Genomic DNA, 18,685 nt, shown 5'->3' with positions numbered 1-18,685 from the left:
CTCGAGAAAGGATGGAGGGGGCCGGACACAGACGGCCATTGTTACGATCGCCGCCGTGACTCCTGGCGGCCAGCCGGCGTGCACGTTTGATAAGATGGCGCGGACAGACGCGCGACTGGCCGCGCCGAGGACAAAGGCCCCTTTCTTTTTTTTCTTTTTTTCTTTTGGAGAGGGGGGTATCATTCTTTTCCAGTGGTGAGTAGCACCAGGGCCTTTTGGAGGTTGAGCACAGCCGTGGCGACGTCCTCGTACTGGAGGGCGCTCCCGGCGTACTTGCAATATTTTTGCGCCCTGGTGAAGTCCTCGGCCGAAAGGTGGACGTCACCTGTGGGGAGCAGGCCACACCTGGTCAGGATGGGGCAAGGCTAACCCTAAGCGCAGCTTTTTTCGCGGCCGACGCAGGGGCGCGCTTCCGGTGAAAACCAGACCAGACCTTTGTCCGCTTATATTAGCGCGTGGGTGGAGGCGGGCCTACCGTTGGCCGACGGCGGCCTTAGCCGTGGCCTTTTGCCGAGAACCTTCCAAAAAGTACATTTTGGAAGACGCCGCATTCATTCAAACTTTCACTCAAATGCTCAATTTGCTGACCTTGCCGCCGATCGCGGAGGAGGGCCGGCTCGGCGGAGGCTTCGGTGGGGGCTTCGGGGGCGGCGTGCGCGCTCCTGGGCGTGGGCACCGGCTTGACGGCGTCTGCGGCGTCGAGCCAACGGTGACGTTAGACCCCGGCGATGGCGGGGGATCGCGGCGCCTTTACCTGCCGGCGTGTTGGCGGGGGCGTGCGCTCCCGGGGGGACGTGGACGTCGCTGAAAGCGGAGCGGGGTCCCGGCGGGGCGCCCTCGGCCGGTGGCGGCGGAGGGCCTCCGTGCGCTCCGGGCTCCCGAAAGGAATTCCCGCCTCCCCCGCGGAAGGAGCCCAGGCCCGAGAAGCCTTCGTCGCCGTCTTGGCCGACCGCATGCGTGGAAGGGTGAAAAGGAGAGGAAAAAGATGAACGGCCGTGCAGCGGGCTAACGGCAGAACTGCCGACTACTCGGGAATTTCAGGAGTTTACCCGGAAATGCAAGGCAAACTCCATCCATTCCCAATTAGCCTGTTTCCGTTGTCCCGGATGAAAGTAGTTACGGCGGTAGCGCTACTTCCAAAAATGTCCGGTTGCGAAACGCTTTGATAGGAAACCCCGTCCAAGTGACGAAACATCAAAAAATGTAGGACGTATATCTAATTGACGAAGGTTAGGGCTGCAATGCCTGCCAGAGACTCACTTTCTGCAGCCACGCCATTCTCACTGGCTACATTCTTCACTAGCATAAATGAAACCCCAAATGGCAGCCCTAGCTAGCTACAGCGTGGATTCTAGATCACGGGTACACGCAACGTTAGCCTTTCAAGTGCCGCCGGGAAGGAAGCAGAGGTGCCATTCTCTCCCGTAATTTGCGCGCACGTCTCTTCGGCTAATTGTCTTTGCCAGACTCTCCCGCATTGACGTGCCTGCGTACGTCTGTGCGTGCGTGCGTGCGAGCGTGTGCGTGCGTGCGATATCAGCGTGCGCCACCTGCTTCCTGGTCCTGGTCCAGGTCTTCCATGCCGATGGGCCCGGCCTGAGGCGTCTCTCCGCTCTTCAGACAGTTGTGGATGTGAGCGGCCTTCCAGCGGGCGTACTTCCTGTGCTGGACGTTCTGCCAGGAACCCGCCCGCACAAAAAAGGAACAAAAAAAGGCACCACTTGAGTCGACGTTGCGTGTTCACTCATGACAGGTAGTCAAAACAGGCAGCTAAAATGGGAGTGCTACAACTAATGGGTGTATTAAGAACAGAGCAATTCATTGGATGCAAATAGAATATTTACAGATTATAAAATGAACGGGCATTCGTTCAAATCCCGGACAATAGTATTCTTTCAGATATTAAAAAAAAAAACACCTGTTAAATAAAAAATAAAAAACTTTAAAATACTGTTAAATATGGAGATGCCACCTTAGTTGACAAACTCTTCCATCACAAAGCTCCTGCTCCACTGCAAGAAATTGTAAAAATAATAAGTAATAAATTCTAAAAGATCAACAAGAGCTGCTTCTACAGGTGACTGTGTAGTTCCCTTCAGAAAGAGTGCCAAATTAGCCAAAGCACCTTCTATGTCCGTGGGTCCGTGCGCATACCTGGGACTCAATACCAATGACCATACGTGAACTCCCGTCTCTGAACTTCTTGGCCGATCAACGTAAAGCCTAGCTGTTAGACCAATAAGATTGCGAACACAACACCGTCTAAAACTGTGCTACTTGTGTGTGTGTCTAGTGTGTCATCATTTATCTTCAATTTACACAAGGGACTAAAGATGGTAATTAGCCCTCGGCTACAATCTTGCATATTTACGTATATATGTCCATTAACATGACAATGTTCATTAATAATTGCTGTCCCTTATTAAATATATCAAACTGAAACATTCCAAGCGCTCAAAAGCAAACCTTGGATTTCCACCACAAAAGCGTCTGGTTATGTCTGGTAAAACAATAGCAAACTTCTATTTTTACTTTGGATTACAATCATTAGCATTTGGGTTGATTTTTTTTTTTTTTATGGACCGAACCAGTAACGGAACCATTTTTGTTTGGTGTCCCAAAGTCACCGGCAAGAGATAAGCGACTGTTTTTGAGGAAGAATGCGTCCCTGGACGAAGCCTTTGTTAACTCTGGCGTTATGGCAATAATCATTGTAACAACACAAGGCGTTTCCCGGCCCGTCCCCCCGGCTATTCAACCGTCGCGGTTAAGAACGGCCGCGACGACGGCGCCTCACCTCGTCCGAAAGCTCCCCAAAGACCGAGAGGACGTCCAGCAGGAGACCGGCCGTGTAGAAGGATTTGATCATGTTCCTAAACACAACAAGCACACGTCGGGGCCAGCGTCAGATGGCGGAGGCCACGAGCTTCACGGACCCACTTTTCTTCATTCCCGTGGGATAAAAGACCCTCCTCGATTCGGGTCAGGTTAGGACCCAATCGCAATGCCGGCCGGCGTTCAACCCTGGGCCAACTCTTTGGCCCGGTGAATAGCGCCCGCCGTCCCAGAGCGCAAACGTACTTGTGGAAGCGGCCCGCTCGGTCCTCGTCGTCGGCGTACAGGAACAACTTCAGCGCGTAGTTTTCGATGTGCGCGTTACCCACCACTTCCTGGCTGATGGACTCATTGTCGCTCAGCTCCATCTTCATCTGAGGCAACAACAACAACAACAAAAAGTCTGTCAGCGGCAAGCGCGCCGGTCCGGCGACCTGCAATTATTTTGCGTGACCGTCGCGGGCTCAAGGAGACGCCACGTGGACAGTAGAGGGAGCGGTAGAAATGTTGGACTTTTAACGGATTGCCGAGTAAGGCACCTTGACCCAAAAGGAAAACCCTTAGGAATGGAGAAGCTCTCTGCGCTCCCTACGGGCCAGTTTGAACGGCTACGGGAAATGATCTTTTGGACGAGAGGGTTTTTTTTCTTCTGTAAAACATGGGAGGCGTTTCGCCACCAAAGGGTCAAAATGAAAAACAACATCGGCTCGTCGATCGGAGGACGTCTGCGCGCCTCTGCGGCTTTTGCACCTTTCGACGGCACGCAAAATAGAAATAATGAGGGCCCTCTCTCCCCGGAAATGACCGGCGGCCTTCCGCGCCGCAAAGGCGTCGGACTAACGGACTGTACTTTGACACTCTGGACGGGCGAACGTGACGTGGACATATTTAGCGTGTCCGTGACCAGAGCGGCGCAGCTGGAGGACAAAGATGAAAGCGGCGGATGCGTGTTTCCTGCCGGGAGATGTTTCCATTCGCCGCACGTGTGACATTAATGAAGAGCAGCTGCGTGCGCGCGCGCGCGCGTCGACTACAGCTCGCACTGTCGTTGGCTCGCGGCCTTCCGTCGTCCGCTTAACACGGGAGGACTTGGAAACCTTGCGAGGCTGGAAATGTGGCGCTCGCCCACAACGACCAATGGCTTCATAAACGTGGGCTCCCCTCGTCCGTTTCCCTTTTCATTTGAGCTTTGACTCGGGGAATCCGAAACATCCCGGAAGAGCGTTGGGGAGTTAGTGCCACGCGAGGAGACGAGAGACCGACCGACTCGAGTTGATCCATCAGCTTGACCAGGAACTTGCGGCACTCTGGAGTTTTGCTGTCCAGCTTCATCCCGTTCTGCATGGCGTAGAGGCGACCTGCGAGGAGTCGTGGAAACACAGATGCCTTTGCGTTAGACCAGGGGTCGGGAACCTTTTTGCCAAAGAGAGCCATAAACAATTCATATTTTCTAATGTTATTCCTTGAGAGCCATACTCCGAATTTAAAAGTCAAAATACATGTAAATGGGTGTCTTTTATTTGAGTAATTTCACCACTTTTAAAGTGGAAAAAATAGAATACTTTTGACAACATTCTTATGCAGTTGCTAGTCAATGAGAGTATGCATTCTAGCAGAGTCTAATGCAAAAGAAGACTAAAGCAGCACTGGACGTTCCATATTTTAGCTCACAGGTTAGCGAAGAGCCAGATGCACCCATCGAAAGAGCCACATGTGGCTCCCGAGCCATAGGTTCCCTACCCCTGCGTTAGACGCTCAAACACGGCACGAACCAGGTCGAACCGTGAGCGGCGGCGGCGGCCGTCGACACCTCGCGGTCCGATTTTCGAGCGGTTCTTGCCGAACCCCCACGCAACTACTGCTGCTTGAGATGTTCAAATGTTCAATGTGCAAGCAAGTCCGAGCGAGAAACAATCCGGGAAACTGTAACGGACATGTTTTATTAAAACATGTCCGTTACAGTTTCCCGGATTTCGGCAGCGAAAAGTGTCAACGCGTCTCAAGTCCGGCCAACTGAGGTACATTCCTCTCCTGCGACAACAACGTCGTCAGACAGGTCGGCTCAGGTGTCCGACTCGCTGAAGAGGAGTCGATGCAATTGGAATTGTCTCTGAACTACGTCATGCTTCGACGTCAAGATGCTCGCGAAGACCCTTGGCTAACTTGAAGGCACGGCTAATCACGTGACGGAGTTGAATTGCCACTCTGCCAAGCATTGGCTTTGAAATATACAGGTCGCACGCGACCCTTGTAAATGAGCTTAACGAGCCGGTGAAAGCGCAGGTGAGACGCTAGTCGCTACTCAGCTGAGGTAACCCCACCCGGAGGGAAAAAAAAGTTAGCCCATGGGCTAAGCTAGCGTGACACTCACAGTAGTACGCCACCACCGGGTCGCGCTTTTCGTGTTCCTGCGCGGTTCGCAGGTGGTGCTGGACGGCTCTGAGCTGGGCCGGTGCCGCCATGGCGTCCGATAGCAAGACGCTCGAGGGACTTGCTGCTCCTCTCTCTCGTTCGTCTTCGTCTTAGTTATCGTCTTCGTCTTAGTTATCGTCGTCGTCTTAGTTATCGTCTTCGTCTCAGTTTTCGTCTGCGTCTGCGTCTGCCTCTTGTTGTTATTCAAACGCAGACGCCAGTGCTCCTTTCACTTCCGCGTGTCTTTCCAGTGACGTCACTCGGCGTTTTGTCCGCCACGGACAGGAAGAGAAGACGCGATTGGCCGGCGCTCGCTCGGCGGAAACTCGGCTGAGTGGGACGGGCGCGGCGGCCATATTGGATAGGGATAGTCCCAGACCAAAGCCTACTGCAAAGCGAGATGAGAATACAAATTGTGACATTGGCAACTTGAAGAATACCCAAATGAATGAAAAGATACTTTTTATTGAAGTTTTTCTCTGGTGACATTTGCCTCTTTCTGGTGACAATCAAACACGAAGTAGTACTTTGCGCAAATCGAAGGACGTTAAACAAAAACAGACCTCAACGGTTAAAAAAAATAAAATAAAAGTTGAATTTTACAATCACGCAACATGTGTCATTATTGGATAGAAGTCCACAATGTAAAAATGTATATTTGAAATGTATGAAGTCAGTGACTGATTCCACACGTTGAACAAATTAGCTGAAGCGCTAGCTACGTTAGCACCCTCTAGCTAGAACTTTGGGGCTAGCCGCCGTCCAATTTAGCATCTCAAAGCTCTCGGCCGCCGGGGCTAGCCGCTCACTACGGTCGCGCCTTGGCTCGTACGTCCACGTCGACTCGGTTGCTGAGGTAGTAGTCGCCGGGTTTGCTCGCTGGGCGGGCGACCCGCCGGCCGCGACCCGGAGGTTTGACGTTGTCGTTTCCATCCGCCAGCGACGCAGCAAATTCTGTGACAAATGATCACAGATAGATAGATAGATAGATGGCTAATAGCTGAGCGAGGTTGTGTGAAGCCGCTACCCGTAATGACAATGTCAAAAATGTCGTAGACCCGTGACGATATTGGCATCGTTTCAAACGGTTAAAAAATGAAAATAAAATAAAAACAACATGGCCACGATGGAAGATCTGCTTTCGACCGGAACTGTTTTGGCTGCCATTTTGAAGAATGAGCAATTTGACAGCTGGGCTCGGCGGGTATGTTTGCATCAATCGAGTTGGGCCACAATCCAGGTGCTACGATCGTCCACATGTACACACACACACACAGACACACACACACAGACACACACACACACACACACACACACACACAACACGTGAGAAACACAGCAGCACCTTGAAATCCTCTTTTAAAAGCATTCAAAGTGATCCACTTTTGTCTGCTAATTGTACCTGAGATGAAAAACAGATGAAACCTTAACAACAAAAGTTGGATGGATGTCTGATTAAGAAAATAAAAACGGCGTTATGTGAAGCGTCATCAATCGTCTTGGGAGTGAGAGCGAAAGCTTCTGATGTTTGCAAGTCTGGTGTCGTTGGATGAAAATGACATGAGCTAAGAGCACCTTTTGCATGTTTCCTTCACGCCGAGCTCTCTCGGCATATTTTGTCGCAAAGACGGGCAATTTCTGGAAAGTAAACGAGGATTTGTGACAAACCGTTTGAAAAGGGAAGAATTGGATACGACCCTAATCACTCATCATTTCTGTTTTTGGAGACGTTGCCGAGCTAAAGGCGTCTCCTTTTGGGTGTGGAAGAGTTGACGGAAGGTTGGAAGCCGCGCCCTCCCACCCTCACCTCACGCACGTATACACACACACACGCACACAGACTCACGCAGGCACGCACGCACGCACGCACACACGCACACACGCACACGCCGTCACGAGCAAAGACGATCCCACAATCCGGATCCAAGAGGCCTCCTCACGGAGGAGCGGGCGGTTAGGGCGCCGCCTCCCGACGACGCGCATCCTCCCGGCGGCCCCCGCGAAATGACGACCTCCCTCGAGGAAAGCTGTACTATTTGGGACCGGCCACGTGGGCTTCCCGCTTCGCGCGAGTCCAACGGCCGCTAAGCGCGAGGCTGACGAGAGGGCGAGAGGCGGGGACGCGGCGGTGGTGGTGGTGGCGGCGGCGGCGGGGGCGGGGGCCACGCTTTGCGCGTCCAAAGGGTCATTGGTTGTTGAGATAGCCCAGCCGCCTGCAGAGGATCTCAAAGATCTCGGCGATGCAGAGGAGGATGGTGATGACGGTGAAGGTGTACATGGCGCTGAGGAAAATGGTCTTCTCAAAGTGTTCGGGCACCATGCACTTGGTCACGTTGAAGGTCTTTTCCAAAGCGCTGGCGTCGCACATGTACAGCGGGTGCACCTAAAACAAGCACGCCAAAGAAAAAAAATCCATCAAAAAAGGGGAAGCCTTTTTGCAGATCATTTTCCGGGAACAACGTCGGGGTTGCCCGTAGTATACGTGCAAAATGTGGCTTCGGTGGGCCTTCCCATCCCCCCCGGTCCGTGCGGGACCATGGCGACCGGCCCCGGACGCCCCTCTCCTTGCGGGCGCCGAGTAAGAATGAGTCGGTAGGAAGGCGCGACGGGAGAACGGCGGCGGCCCCCGGCTCCCCGGAGGGCCGTCTGGCCTCGACGGGGTCCGGGAGCTAGACGGCGAGCGAGCCGGGGCCCAAGTGAGGCCCAAGTTGGAAAAGGATCAGACCTGGAAGCCAAAGAGATGACTCTGCAGCCAGAAGGCGATGACTTCCAAAATGATGCGCAAGAGAACGGAGATGATGTAGAAGACGGTATAGATGGGTCGCTCCAGGATCTCCTCCTGGTCGATGTTCTTGCAGGCGGCGTAGAGGTGAAAGACGGCCCCCGGGACCAGCACCGTCACCAACTGTAGTGCCCAGAACACCTGAAAGCGCACCTGGGGATGATTTTGGAGCGGGGCCGGTCCGAGGGTCGGTGGCGGGGTGGCGGTGGCGTGAGGCGGAGGCGGCGGCGGCGGCGGCGGCGGAGACCATGGCGGTGACGACTACCTGAGGGGTTATGGGTCGGAACTGGTTGTAGCAGAACAGGTTGAGCTCTCTGCGATCGGGGTCGCAGCTGAAGTGCAGCGCTTCATTTCCGTACACGGCGAAGCCCAGAACTCCCAGGAAGAACATCCGCACCGAGCCAAAGAACAAGGTGTGGAATTGGCCGATGACAGTCGGAGGCCTGAGCTGAAGAGAGCGCGCATGCACAGACACAGACAAAGGGTTAGGAGTCAGGCGGAGCAGGCCACACGCCGACACATTATGAGGGCTGGCCGGACGGACGGGCGGACGGGCGGGCGGTCAGGCAGGTGCACAGATGGAGGTGGAGGCCGTGTCAATGCCTCTTTTGTCAGCACTGAGGCCCCGGGACCTGGGCCCAAAGCCCGTCGGCGTGCCGCAAAAAGCCTCCGTCCGCACCCGCGCACCCAAACAATCTGCTCGGCCCGACGGCTCTTCCGTTGTTTTGAACGCTCCAACTTGAAGAGCCGCTCCGCCCCGGCGGCGCCACTTACGCATCCCTCGTAGAAGTTCTTGATGTAGTTTAAAGACATGTTTTGGCCGTCGCTCTTCGTCCGGGGCGCTTGTGGGCCCGCCCGCCCCAGCCACCGAGCGCAAGCCCGCCCACCCGCATGCGCGCCCCCCGGCGACGTGACCGCCCTCCGCCCGCTTGCCCCCAAAGCCCGTGTCAATGCATATTTTTTTGGCCCTTTTATCTCCGCTTCAATGGACCCGCTCAGTAGACACAGAGGGGCCAACAAAGGCCCCGCGGGCAGGCCGGCCCGGCTCTCCCCGCGTCCTAATCCCCGCGGGACTCTGTCAGCGAAAAAGAAGCTCCTACCAACGACCTCCAACGGTCGGCCGGGCCGCTCGCAAACGCGAGGGCAACGAGAACGGGGAAAAAAAACGGCCTTTTCGGGCCCGGGCCACGTCTCGCAAGAGCCCGCCCGTTAGCCCCGTCCGGTCCCGGCCCGGCCCATCCCGGTTCGGCCCGTCCGAGCCGCGATACTATCGGCGGCGGCGGCGGCGATGGCGGCGAGTTGACCCGCGGGTGTGAGGATAGGATTGTGAGAAGAAAAAACAAAAGTCAGAAAGTGATGACAACACACCCTGCACTGCAAATACTTCTGGAAGAGCATTGAGGAAGGAAGCCGCCGGCGTCCCCGACGCCAGACAAAGACCGAGCGAAAGTACGTTTAGCGGCAAAAAAAAGTCAAGTCCACACACCAACCGTAATCCTGGCGGCGTGTTGTTCATTCCCCCCTCTTTTTTCCACTCGCCGGTCCCAAAGGCACAGCTGTCAGGGGACGCCGGCGAGGCCACGGTCAATGGGGGCGCGTGGTCCGGGCCGCTTCCTGCCGACCCTTTCACAATCCGCCGGCGGCCCCCCGACGAAGCGCCTCCCACGGCGGCGCGGCGGCTCCCGCGCCGCTCTTACTTTGACGGAGCCGGCGCGCGGCTTCCTGCGCGAGCCGCCGCCACCGACGCGGCCCTTTGGAGTGGTCACGTGACGGCGTGGACGGACAAAAAGACCGGAGCGCCGCTCCCTCCGAAAAGCCCCGGCGGGCAAGCGGCTCTCCGGAGCCGTCCCGTCCCGACGAGAGACGGGAACATCTCGTGGTGCTCTGAGCTTCTGCACTTCAGGCGTGTGTGATGGGCGCGCAATGCGCTACTGGAATTCCAAATCAACCTCGGGTCGGTCACGACGATCGGAGGAAAGACCAGGGCGCCGTCGGCCGGAGCGAAGGCCCCGAGGGGCTCGCCGGACGGTGTCGCCGACTCGCCGAGGAGTCCCGTGCCATTTTTGGAACTTCTCCACGACCGCCGGATCCGTCCCTTCTGCGGCTTTTGGTCACTTCCAAGATGGGCGGCGGTGAGATTTGGACGGCGGGCGGTTCGCAGGGGTCACAAATCCATCCTTCCATCCATCCATCCATCCATCCATCCGATGAGCCTGCGCTCCCAATGAAATCTGCGATGAGCTGACCTTTGCTCATCTCCAAATGCTGATGTAGCCGACAATTCCGATCAGTAGCAGCAGATGGAGTAAGCCTGATGATGATGGTGGTGGTGGAAGGAGCTGTCTGAAGAAGTGGCAGCTTGCTTTCTCTCTCTCTCTCTCTTTGGAGCGCACACGCGTGCGCGTGCACGGGAGCCATAAAAGGCGTCTTCCCGGGGCGGCGTCTTCCAACTCGGACGAAGCGCTTTCACGCGCCAATCTCCACGTCCGCACGGGCCTTTTCTCTCGCCGTCTCTCCGTCTCCTTCCGTTCCGGATGGACCAAAAGCTCCTGCGGCAGCTCGGCCTCAACTCCAGCGAGGAGTCCGACCCGGGGCGCTCGCCGGCCGTCGCCGAGGAGCGGACGGCGTACGCGGCGGTGCGCGGCGTCATGACGGCGTCGTACTCGCTGATCGTGCTGGTGGGCGTGCTGGGCAACGGCGCGCTGCTGAAGATCTTGGCGAGCTCCGGCGCCGTGCGGAGCGTCCCCAACGTCTTGATCGGCAGCCTGGCGGCGGGCGACCTGCTGCTCCTGGTCACCTGCGTGCCGCTGGACGCCTTCCGCTTCTTCTCCCAAGACTGGCTGCTAGGGGAGGCGGCGTGCAAGCTGCTGCCCGCCGTGCAGCTCACCTCCGTCGGCGTATCCGTCTTCACGCTCACCGCCCTCAGCGCCGACAGGTAAACGTGCGCGTGCCGGCGCCGACCCTTCTCCTCGCGCCTGGCGGGAGGGCTAGGTGGCTGGGATCAAAGTCCGCACGCCGCGCTCATCCAAAGGTTGGATTCCGCAGCCCGTCGACAATCCGCCGCTCGCCCGGGGGAAAGGCCCACTCGCGAAGTCGTGGCCCGTCACGTGATCGGCGGGAGACCTACGGCCGGGCCCGGGAGGCGAGCTTGGAAGCCGCCCGTAATTAGCCATTAATGCGATAATGGGCCAAAGGCGGATGCCAGATGCCCTCCGAGTGGGAAGAGGCCAAATGGACCCGGCGTGCAGAGAAAGAGCGGTCCTTTGGAGGGTTGCGGCGCTTTTAGCGAGGGATGGCGACTCCACTAAGGCGTCGAGAGCGGCGTCAGAGGGCACGGAGAGCAAACCTTTCTGCCTTTGTTTTGGTGCGCGCGGCAGGTACAAGGCCATCGTGAAGCCCATGGACGTCCAGGCCTCTGGCGCGCTGGCGCGGACGTGCGCCAAGGCCGCCGCCATCTGGGTGCTGTCGGTGGCGCTGGCCGTCCCCGAGGCCCTCTTCTCCCAGGTGGTCTCCATGCAGGTGAGGTGGCGTCCGACGCCATTTGCGAGCCACGCTTTTCGTCCCATTCTGCGCTCCCTTTTTCCCATTGGAAACTAGACTCTAACCCTGGACTCTTTGCCGGCGGTCGGCCGGTCCGACGGCTCGAAGGGTGGTGAAGATCCTTTTGCTCTGAGCGCACAATCTCCCCCTCCCTCCCTCCCTCCCTCCCCAGGGTCAGAGAGGCTCGGAGAATGTGACATTCCTCAACTGCGTGCCGTACCCTCTGTCCGACCAGACGCACCCCAAGGTCCACGCCGTACTGCTCTTCGCGGTCTACTTCCTCTTCCCGTTGGTCGTCATTTCCGTCTACTACTACCACATCGCGCGCACGCTCATGCGCAGCGCGCGCGACATGCCGGGCGAGCTCAGCGAGCACACCAAGAGACAGGTTAGGCCGGAGGGCCACGTCGTACTAGCACCACTTAAGCAACACATCACAAACGCACGGCCACTCACCTTGCGTACGCGACTCGTGTACCGAGTCGTCGGGAAGCCGGCAACGTCGGCGCATAAAGATGCCGGCGTAGGGCCGCGCGCGGGTCAAAGTGAGCGTCGTCCCAGGCGACGGCGTGGAGGCCCGGAATATTCACCAGCGGCCGACCTTTGCCGCTCATCTTTATATTCCTCGAGCTTCTCGCGTGACGCCGCAAACTCGCAGGCGTCCTCTCGGCCGACGAACTGGGGTCAAGTCAAGAAAACGGGACGTAGGGCGTTTCCGGCATCTTGAGCGGGCGGGTCCGACGGAGGGGAGTGGTTTGGAGCGCCGGCGGCGGCTAACGGGACGCTACCTCCGCAGGTGGAGGCCAGGAAACGCCTGGCTAAGATCGTGCTGGTTTTCGTGGTGGTGTTCGCCACCTGCTGGCTCCCCAACCACCTCATCTACTTGTACCGATCCTTCCGCTACCAGCGGACGGACCTGTCGCTAGCCCACCTGTTGCTGACGCTGCTAGCCCGAGTCCTCAGCTTCTCGTCGTCCTGCGTCAACCCGTTGGCGCTCTACCTGCTCAGCGACGGCTTCCGACGCCGCTTCAACAGGTTGCCGCCGCCTGTAGATGAGGAAAAAAAAAATGGAAGAGATAAGCTAGCCGCGAGCACTCGCACGTCATTTCAATCACGCGAACTCACGGCCGTGCAATTTGTCCCCCCCAACGGGGAGTGTCGGTGCGCTAACGTTGCTTTTGCGGTGCCTTTGTGTCAGCCAAATGCGATGCGGCGACAGCGGCGGCGGCGTGCGTCACGAGCGTCGGGCCAGCTACCAGCACAGCACCTCTCACGTACGTTTGACCTCCATCAAAAAGGCCCCGCCCACCGTCATCGGCGACCGCCGGGAAGTTTGACCGGACGGAGGGCAAGCGTCGACCCCGAGAACCGCAAAGTCACGTGACCCTTTTTTGGAGGGGCAAATTGGGGCGGAATGCATTTTAGCGACTGCTGACATTGAAAAGGCTGAATTCATCATTGAATCTCTCCTGGCGCCATTTTGTCGGGTGATGTGTCAACTGTAATAAAAGCGTCAAAACCCTTGGTGTGTGTGTGTGTGTGTGTGTGTTTATACATACCAAATTAGATTGCAGAAGAGGAAGACGGCGTCCTCCGCCGAGGCCGATATCTCTTTCAATTGTGGCATCTGGTTGCATTGGCGGATGCGTGTAGACTTTTTCATCAGCTCAACTCCGGAAGGGCAACCGACGTCGACCGATGGCTCGTTTTGAGGCCCGGCCGGAAGCATAACGCCTCTTCCGTCTCGGCTTTCCTCCGTAATTGAAGCCGGAAGCCGTGGGATATGGCCCGCGCGTGCACGCCAGGCAATGGACTGGACTGAGGAGCCCTCGGGGAAGGAGGCCAAAGGCCATCATCGCCGCCTTCGATAGCTCCGACGGTTCCGATTGGCGCCGCCCACCTCCGACCCTAAATTGACCGTCGTTAGGCCGGCCCTTCCTTGAGCGTGTGAAGTTTTGCAGATGGCATTGGGAGCTCTTTTGTGACTGTATGGGTGAGGAGAGGCGCGTGCGTGCGTACATGTGCCCATGCGCATCACCACCCTTGTTTCGTCAGGTCTCCGGAGCCTTTCATCATGGAGAGGCAAGACGCACGCAAGATGCGCTACTAGTGACTGAGAGAATCAATTCGTTTTCAATTATCGCGATGCTCCTGGAGTCATTTAGCTTAGCGCTATAAGCGAATGAAAGCGTGAAAGGAAGCGGATATTCGAGTGGCCCAATCACTGGCTCTTCTGCAAACGAGATGCTCCGAAATAGGTCTCCGCCCCCCCAAACGAAGCACGGTGACGTCTTTTCTAAACTCCACCTCACGACCGCTCGGAATGTGGGAGGGGCCCGTCGGCTTATTTTGGGGGGGGGGATCAGCTGTCGTCCTCTTCTTGGTGGCTCTTCCGCTCGCCTCGACTTGGCCGGCTCGGTAAGTTGGCAAAACTCTGGAACTTGTACCGTAAGTAATCCTCCGTATGATTTGACTGGATCTACTAGGTTGTTTTGCCTTGGAATTCCATTGCGTGATGCCTTTTTTTCTTCCGAATTGCTCCAAATTTCTTTTGCTCTTCTTTTGGGCCCGACGAAGGGTCAGCCTGACCCCGAGCCCGACCCGAGCCATCGCTAATCCGAATGGAAGAATTTGGGAAAGTTTCTCCCAAGGTCGAAGCGAGGCGGCGGCCGCTCGGGGCCTACGCGGCAAGACGACGGCGACGCACAAATACCACGTGGCACGCTAAAATGCCGGGAAGGCCCGTTTTTATTCCGAAGGAATGTTTTTGGCGTGAACGCATACCTACTTTAACGCCCGCCGTACGTACGGGTGCCTCCCGTGTGCGCGGCGCTCAAGCAGCTGCAGCTGTCGCCTCAATGTTTCGCTCGTGTCGACAAGTTCCAATTTTAGCTCCCGGCTTGCTCGCCGCCATCTTGGCTTCTCGCCGACCCTATCTATTGGCCGGCGTCGGGCAAAGAGTAACGAGATGGAAAAGAGAAGTGAAGGCGGGGAGCAAAAGGACTAAGTGCGCTCCTTCCCTCCCTCCCGCCCGCCAGCGCAGACCCGAGGATGGAGACGTCGACCCTACGGCCCGAGGAGACGGGGGCGGACGAGCGGATGGACGAGTTCAGCAGAAGGCTGAGCGACATCGTGGCCGGCGAAGCTCCGGTTAGCCCGTGCGCCGTCGAGGCTCGGCTTAGCCCGAAGGCCGCGCTTTGCCCTAGCCTGAATTCCGGCGCCGCGTTGTCTCGCAGGGGGAGACGGACGAGCCGGACGACTTTGCCGTCGACGTGCAGTCAGGTGCGCTCCGTCGCCGCTCGTCGGGCGGCCGGCCCTTCTTTGGCCCGGATCCGTCAAGGGCCGTTGTGATCGTAGAGCTTTGTCGCGTCGCCGAGGGCCTGAGCGCTCTGTCGTCCCCGGAGGAAAAACTCCAGCACTTGATGAGGGATCACGCCGAGCTGGTGAGTCGGGCCCACGTCGTCGCCGTCGTCGCCGCCGCCGATCTCCGGCAAAAGCATTAATGTCCGTAGGTGTCGCGCGAGCGCGGCCAGCGGCGGCTGATCCGGGACCTCCGCGACAATGTTTGCGGCCTGCGGGCCAAGCGGAGCCAGTTGGAGAATTTGTGCAAAGAGGTCCAGGATCACTACGCCGTGCTGCGGGTAGGACGCGGTCGGGGTCGGGGGGGCACGCGGGCGCTCCACTCGGCGCTGCTGACGACGAGCGTCCGGCCCGAGCAGGAGGAGGCGCTGCGACGCTGCCGGCGGGACGAGGAGAAGCGCTCGGAGATGGCCGCCCGCTTCCAGACGTCGCTGACGGAGATCCAGGAGCAGATCGAGCACCACAGCGCCAGAAACCAAAGGCTGTGCGACGACAACGCCAAGCTGAGCGACAAGCTGCACTCGCTGCTGGAGCAGTGTCAGCGGCGAGAGGAGGTCGGTCGGCCGCCACCGGACGGACCGCCGTCGCGTCCGCCGCGCCGAACGCCCGCGTTTGTGACGTGCCGACCGCGTGCGCAGAGCTCGGAGAAGATGGAACGTCACCACGACCTCCAGCGGCAACTGACTTCGGCCAAATTGGAGCAGGCCAACGCCTTGCTGGCGGAGGCGCGGCAGAAGCACCAGCGCGAGAAGGAATACGTGAGTGTCCCGCGCCGCGCTTCTTTTCTCAGCACCTGCCAGTTTGCGCCGTGTCGCAGCTCCTGGCCGAGGCGGTGGACAAAACCCGGAAGTGCGTGGCCATGAAGGAGGAGGAGCTGAGCACCAAGAAGAAGGTAAACGGCCCTCGGCCCTCTGCTCTCTCTTTGGCCAGCTGCTTGGCGAGGCGGCCGGGTGGAAGCTACAGACGCAAACGCTGCGCCAACACGCCGCCGTTACGGAGGCGCAGGTGATTACGCGGGCGCTCCGAGCCCCCGACCAAATTTTTCGCCGTGGCCGGCGAGGGGAGGACCATTTGGATGGGGCCGGCTCAAGGTGGGGCGGGGCGGGGCAAAGATTTAAAAAAAATGAACACCCCGACTCGCCGGCGATGCGCAACTCGGCGGCTCCATTTGCCGGCCGGCGCTCCTTCCGAAGTGCCGGAACTCCGCTGACGACGTGTGGCTCCGACCTTCCCGTGACCTCGTGCCCCGCCCTCCCCCGCAGCTGGCGCTCTACTCCAAAAAGTTTGACGAGTTCCAGACGACGCTGGCCAAGAGCAACGAAATCTACGCTCGCTTCAAGAACGAGATGGAGAATGTAGGAACGGCCGCTCTTCTAAAACGCCCGAGGGCGAATCCGCAGACGTGGACGCGCTTTCCATCGGTGCACGTGGCCGGCTGGTCGTCCTTGACGCCCTCGCCTTCCTCCCCTTTCTTTTTTTTTTGGCCGTCAGATGTCCCAGAAGATGAAGAATTTGGAGAAGGAGTCCGACGTCTGGAAACTGAGGTTCGAGAATTGCAACAAAGCTTTGAGCGACTTGCTGGAGGAGGTGAGTTTTCTGGCATCATGTAGCGACCAGGCTCCGCCGACTGCCCCGGTTCCGGTTCCGGCTACGTCTCTGGCTACGGCTAGCTTCGCTAACGCCGCCGCTCTCCGCCCCGCAGAGGAGCGAGAAAGGCAAAGAGTACGAGGTTTTCGTCGTGACTATTCACAAGCTGGAGAAGTTGTGTCGAGCGCTTCAGGACGAGAGGAAAATCCTGTACGCCAAAATCAAGGACGTCCGCCGGGCCGACGCCGGGGCGACCGACGCGCCCCCCGAGGCCCCGGACGGTCCGGACGGTCCGGACGGTCCGCACTCCGAAGACGACGCGGTCACGGAGGAGATGCGCCATCTGACGGCCGAGCAAGTCAAACTGCAGGAGTTGGCCGACTTCCTGGTGGCGTCTCGCGTCGGCGAACGGGAGGCGGAGCCGTCGGTCGACCCGGAGGAGGACGTCGCGCCGGCCGCCTTCCGAAGCTTCGGGGAGACCGAGCGCCCGTCTGCGGTGGAAGCGCCATCGAAAGTCAAATTAGAAGCGGAATCCCAATTTCAACCGGGAGCGGAGGCGGAGCCGGTGGTCCTGGCGGAGCCGGTGGTCCCGGCGGAATCGGTGGCGGAGGAGGGGGTGGTGGCAGCGGTCCCGGCGGAATCGAATTTCCAACCGGCAGAAGTGGAAAAGAAAATGGCAGTAGACTTGGAAGGAGAGGTCCAACAAGAAGCGGGACCGGGGCGGGATGGCCAAGCGGAAGCGGGACTTGACCCGCAAGAAGGAGCCCAAGCCCCACCCACGGGAAGAGCCGACTCCGGCTCCTCCACGGACGGGCTCCGGCTGGCGGCCGGGGCCGAATCGGCGCCGGCCCCTCCGCCCGGGACCCGCAAGAAGGAATCCAAGAAGAGCAAGAAAAAGAGGAGCGCTAGCGGAAGGAACCCGTGACGGCCGCCGGGGGGCGCTAGCGAACGAGAAGAGAGAGCCAGCTAGCCCGCCAGCTAGCCCGCCAGCTAGCCCGCCAGCTAGCCCGCCAGCTAGCCCGCCAGCTAGCCCGCCAGCTAGCCCGCCAGCTAGCCCGCCAGCTAGCCCGCCAGCTAGCCCGCCAGCTAGCCCGCCAGCTAGCCCGCCAGCTAGCCCGCCAGCTAGCCCGCCAGCTAACCTGCCTGCCTGCTTTATAGTCTCCTGACTGACTACCCTTTAAAAAGTCGTACAACTTCAAGATGAAAAAGTCCTCTCAATCAAATATTGGCTCACTTTGGGCAACAAACAACTTTTGCTTCCTTCCTTCGGAGTAGCAAGCAGGATCGCCACCCAAAAAATCATTTCATTTGGTCGAGGTGAGCCACAGGTGGCCACACATTTGGACTTTAGGGGAAAAAGGAGTGAATTGGGGAGAAGGCCTAACTCAATCGGGCGAAGTGGACTCACATAAGAATAACGCTGCTTCTAAATAATATTGCTCGAGTACAAATACATTGGGGAAGTAAAGTATTGGCAGCAGAAAACAGTACTACTCACATGCTCTTGATTGTCTTGATTGTTTTGTCTCTGGGTCCGTATGCACCGCGACGATGACACCCGCCGCCGCCGCCGTAAGCCAAGACGGGATCGGATGAGGCCAAAAGGACAATCGCACCCACGCACGCACACGCACGCACGCACACACACACTCCAAGCACCGAATTCCGACTCCAAAATTCAAGAGGGCTGCCTGCAACATCAGGCGTCCAAAGAGCACGAGTGCCTTCTAGTGGTCAAGACATGACCTCCCGTCAAATCTAGAGGGAACAAAAAAACAGCGCCCCCTTGCCACTACAAGCTTTGCGTTCGGTCACTGCGTCTGAGCGGTATGATGAGTCCAGCCATTATCTTGGCCTGCCGGCAAGGCGACTCGAAAGTGGAGTGATCTGAACGGTGGCGGTGGCGGAGGGGGCAAATTTCACGTCATTTGGAAAATTGCTGACGCTACCGCGCACCACTTTTTCCCCCCCCCGGCGACGGAACATTGCGGCCGTCGTAAAGATGGAAAGAAGTGTGGGGGCCGCCGCCACCGCCGGCGGCCTGTCATCAGAGTAATCGCGCCATTACCTGTGCGCGAGCAAGTGGAAAACGTCGTTTATGAGCGCGTGTCGGGTTTTTCACTTGGGGGGCATACCCCCACCCCCACCCCACCCATTCACCTTTGGCAA

At 58.2% G+C, this 18,685-nt stretch overlaps 4 protein-coding genes across 9 annotated transcripts; 2 read left to right on the top strand and 2 right to left on the bottom strand.

Moving 5' to 3' along the window:
* Positions 1 to 28: 28 nt before the first annotated feature.
* Positions 29 to 5,516, bottom strand: vta1 (vesicle (multivesicular body) trafficking 1). The gene is made up of 8 exons (XM_077587816.1): positions 5,207 to 5,516; positions 4,099 to 4,193; positions 3,082 to 3,209; positions 2,798 to 2,873; positions 1,551 to 1,674; positions 755 to 940; positions 589 to 690; positions 29 to 325 (listed from the first exon to the last, which is right to left on the bottom strand). The coding sequence occupies exons 1-8, from the start codon at positions 5,295 to 5,297 to the stop codon at positions 180 to 182; spliced, it is 948 nt and encodes a 315-aa protein (XP_077443942.1). The 5' UTR covers positions 5,298 to 5,516; the 3' UTR covers positions 29 to 179.
* A 176-nt stretch (positions 5,517 to 5,692) lies between these two features.
* Positions 5,693 to 18,617, bottom strand: gje1a (gap junction protein epsilon 1a). Of its 5 annotated transcripts, XM_077587819.1 has the most exons (6): positions 18,015 to 18,617; positions 12,358 to 12,615; positions 9,516 to 12,247; positions 8,295 to 8,477; positions 7,973 to 8,170; positions 5,693 to 7,630 (listed from the first exon to the last, which is right to left on the bottom strand). In XM_077587819.1, exons 3-6 carry the CDS (start codon positions 9,543 to 9,545, stop codon positions 7,433 to 7,435), a joined length of 609 nt encoding a protein of 202 aa, XP_077443945.1. In that variant the 5' UTR covers positions 9,546 to 12,247; positions 12,358 to 12,615; positions 18,015 to 18,617; the 3' UTR covers positions 5,693 to 7,432. The 5 variants fall into 5 exon arrangements, with proteins under 5 accessions (XP_077443945.1, XP_077443944.1, XP_077443948.1 ...); XM_077587818.1 differs by having other exon boundaries at positions 9,516 to 12,615; XM_077587822.1 differs by lacking the exon at positions 9,516 to 12,247 and having other exon boundaries at positions 12,501 to 12,615; positions 18,015 to 18,614.
* Positions 10,345 to 13,071, top strand: nmbr (neuromedin B receptor). 2 transcript variants are annotated; one of them, XM_077587815.1, is made up of 5 exons: positions 10,345 to 10,964; positions 11,407 to 11,548; positions 11,742 to 11,957; positions 12,366 to 12,604; positions 12,768 to 13,045. In XM_077587815.1, the coding sequence occupies exons 1-5, from the start codon at positions 10,564 to 10,566 to the stop codon at positions 12,904 to 12,906; spliced, it is 1,137 nt and encodes a 378-aa protein (XP_077443941.1). In that variant the 5' UTR covers positions 10,345 to 10,563; the 3' UTR covers positions 12,907 to 13,045. The 2 variants fall into 2 exon arrangements, with proteins under 2 accessions (XP_077443941.1, XP_077443940.1); XM_077587814.1 differs by having other exon boundaries at positions 12,366 to 13,071.
* On the top strand, positions 13,932 to 18,013 carry LOC144064918 (alpha-taxilin-like). Its single transcript, XM_077587813.1, has 11 exons — positions 13,932 to 13,987; positions 14,608 to 14,719; positions 14,806 to 14,851; positions 14,927 to 15,012; positions 15,082 to 15,210; positions 15,289 to 15,483; positions 15,568 to 15,687; positions 15,747 to 15,821; positions 16,192 to 16,284; positions 16,421 to 16,516; positions 16,632 to 18,013. Exons 2-11 carry the CDS (start codon positions 14,621 to 14,623, stop codon positions 17,439 to 17,441), a joined length of 1,749 nt encoding a protein of 582 aa, XP_077443939.1. The 5' UTR covers positions 13,932 to 13,987; positions 14,608 to 14,620; the 3' UTR covers positions 17,442 to 18,013.
* Positions 18,618 to 18,685: the final 68 nt, after the last annotated feature.

This window comes from Stigmatopora argus, chromosome 19 (assembly GCF_051989625.1).
Source record: "Stigmatopora argus isolate UIUO_Sarg chromosome 19, RoL_Sarg_1.0, whole genome shotgun sequence".
Lineage (NCBI taxonomy): Eukaryota > Metazoa > Chordata > Actinopteri > Syngnathiformes > Syngnathidae > Stigmatopora > Stigmatopora argus.
The sequence above is the reverse complement of the archived record's forward strand: the minus strand, read 5'-3'. Positions and strand labels throughout refer to the sequence as shown.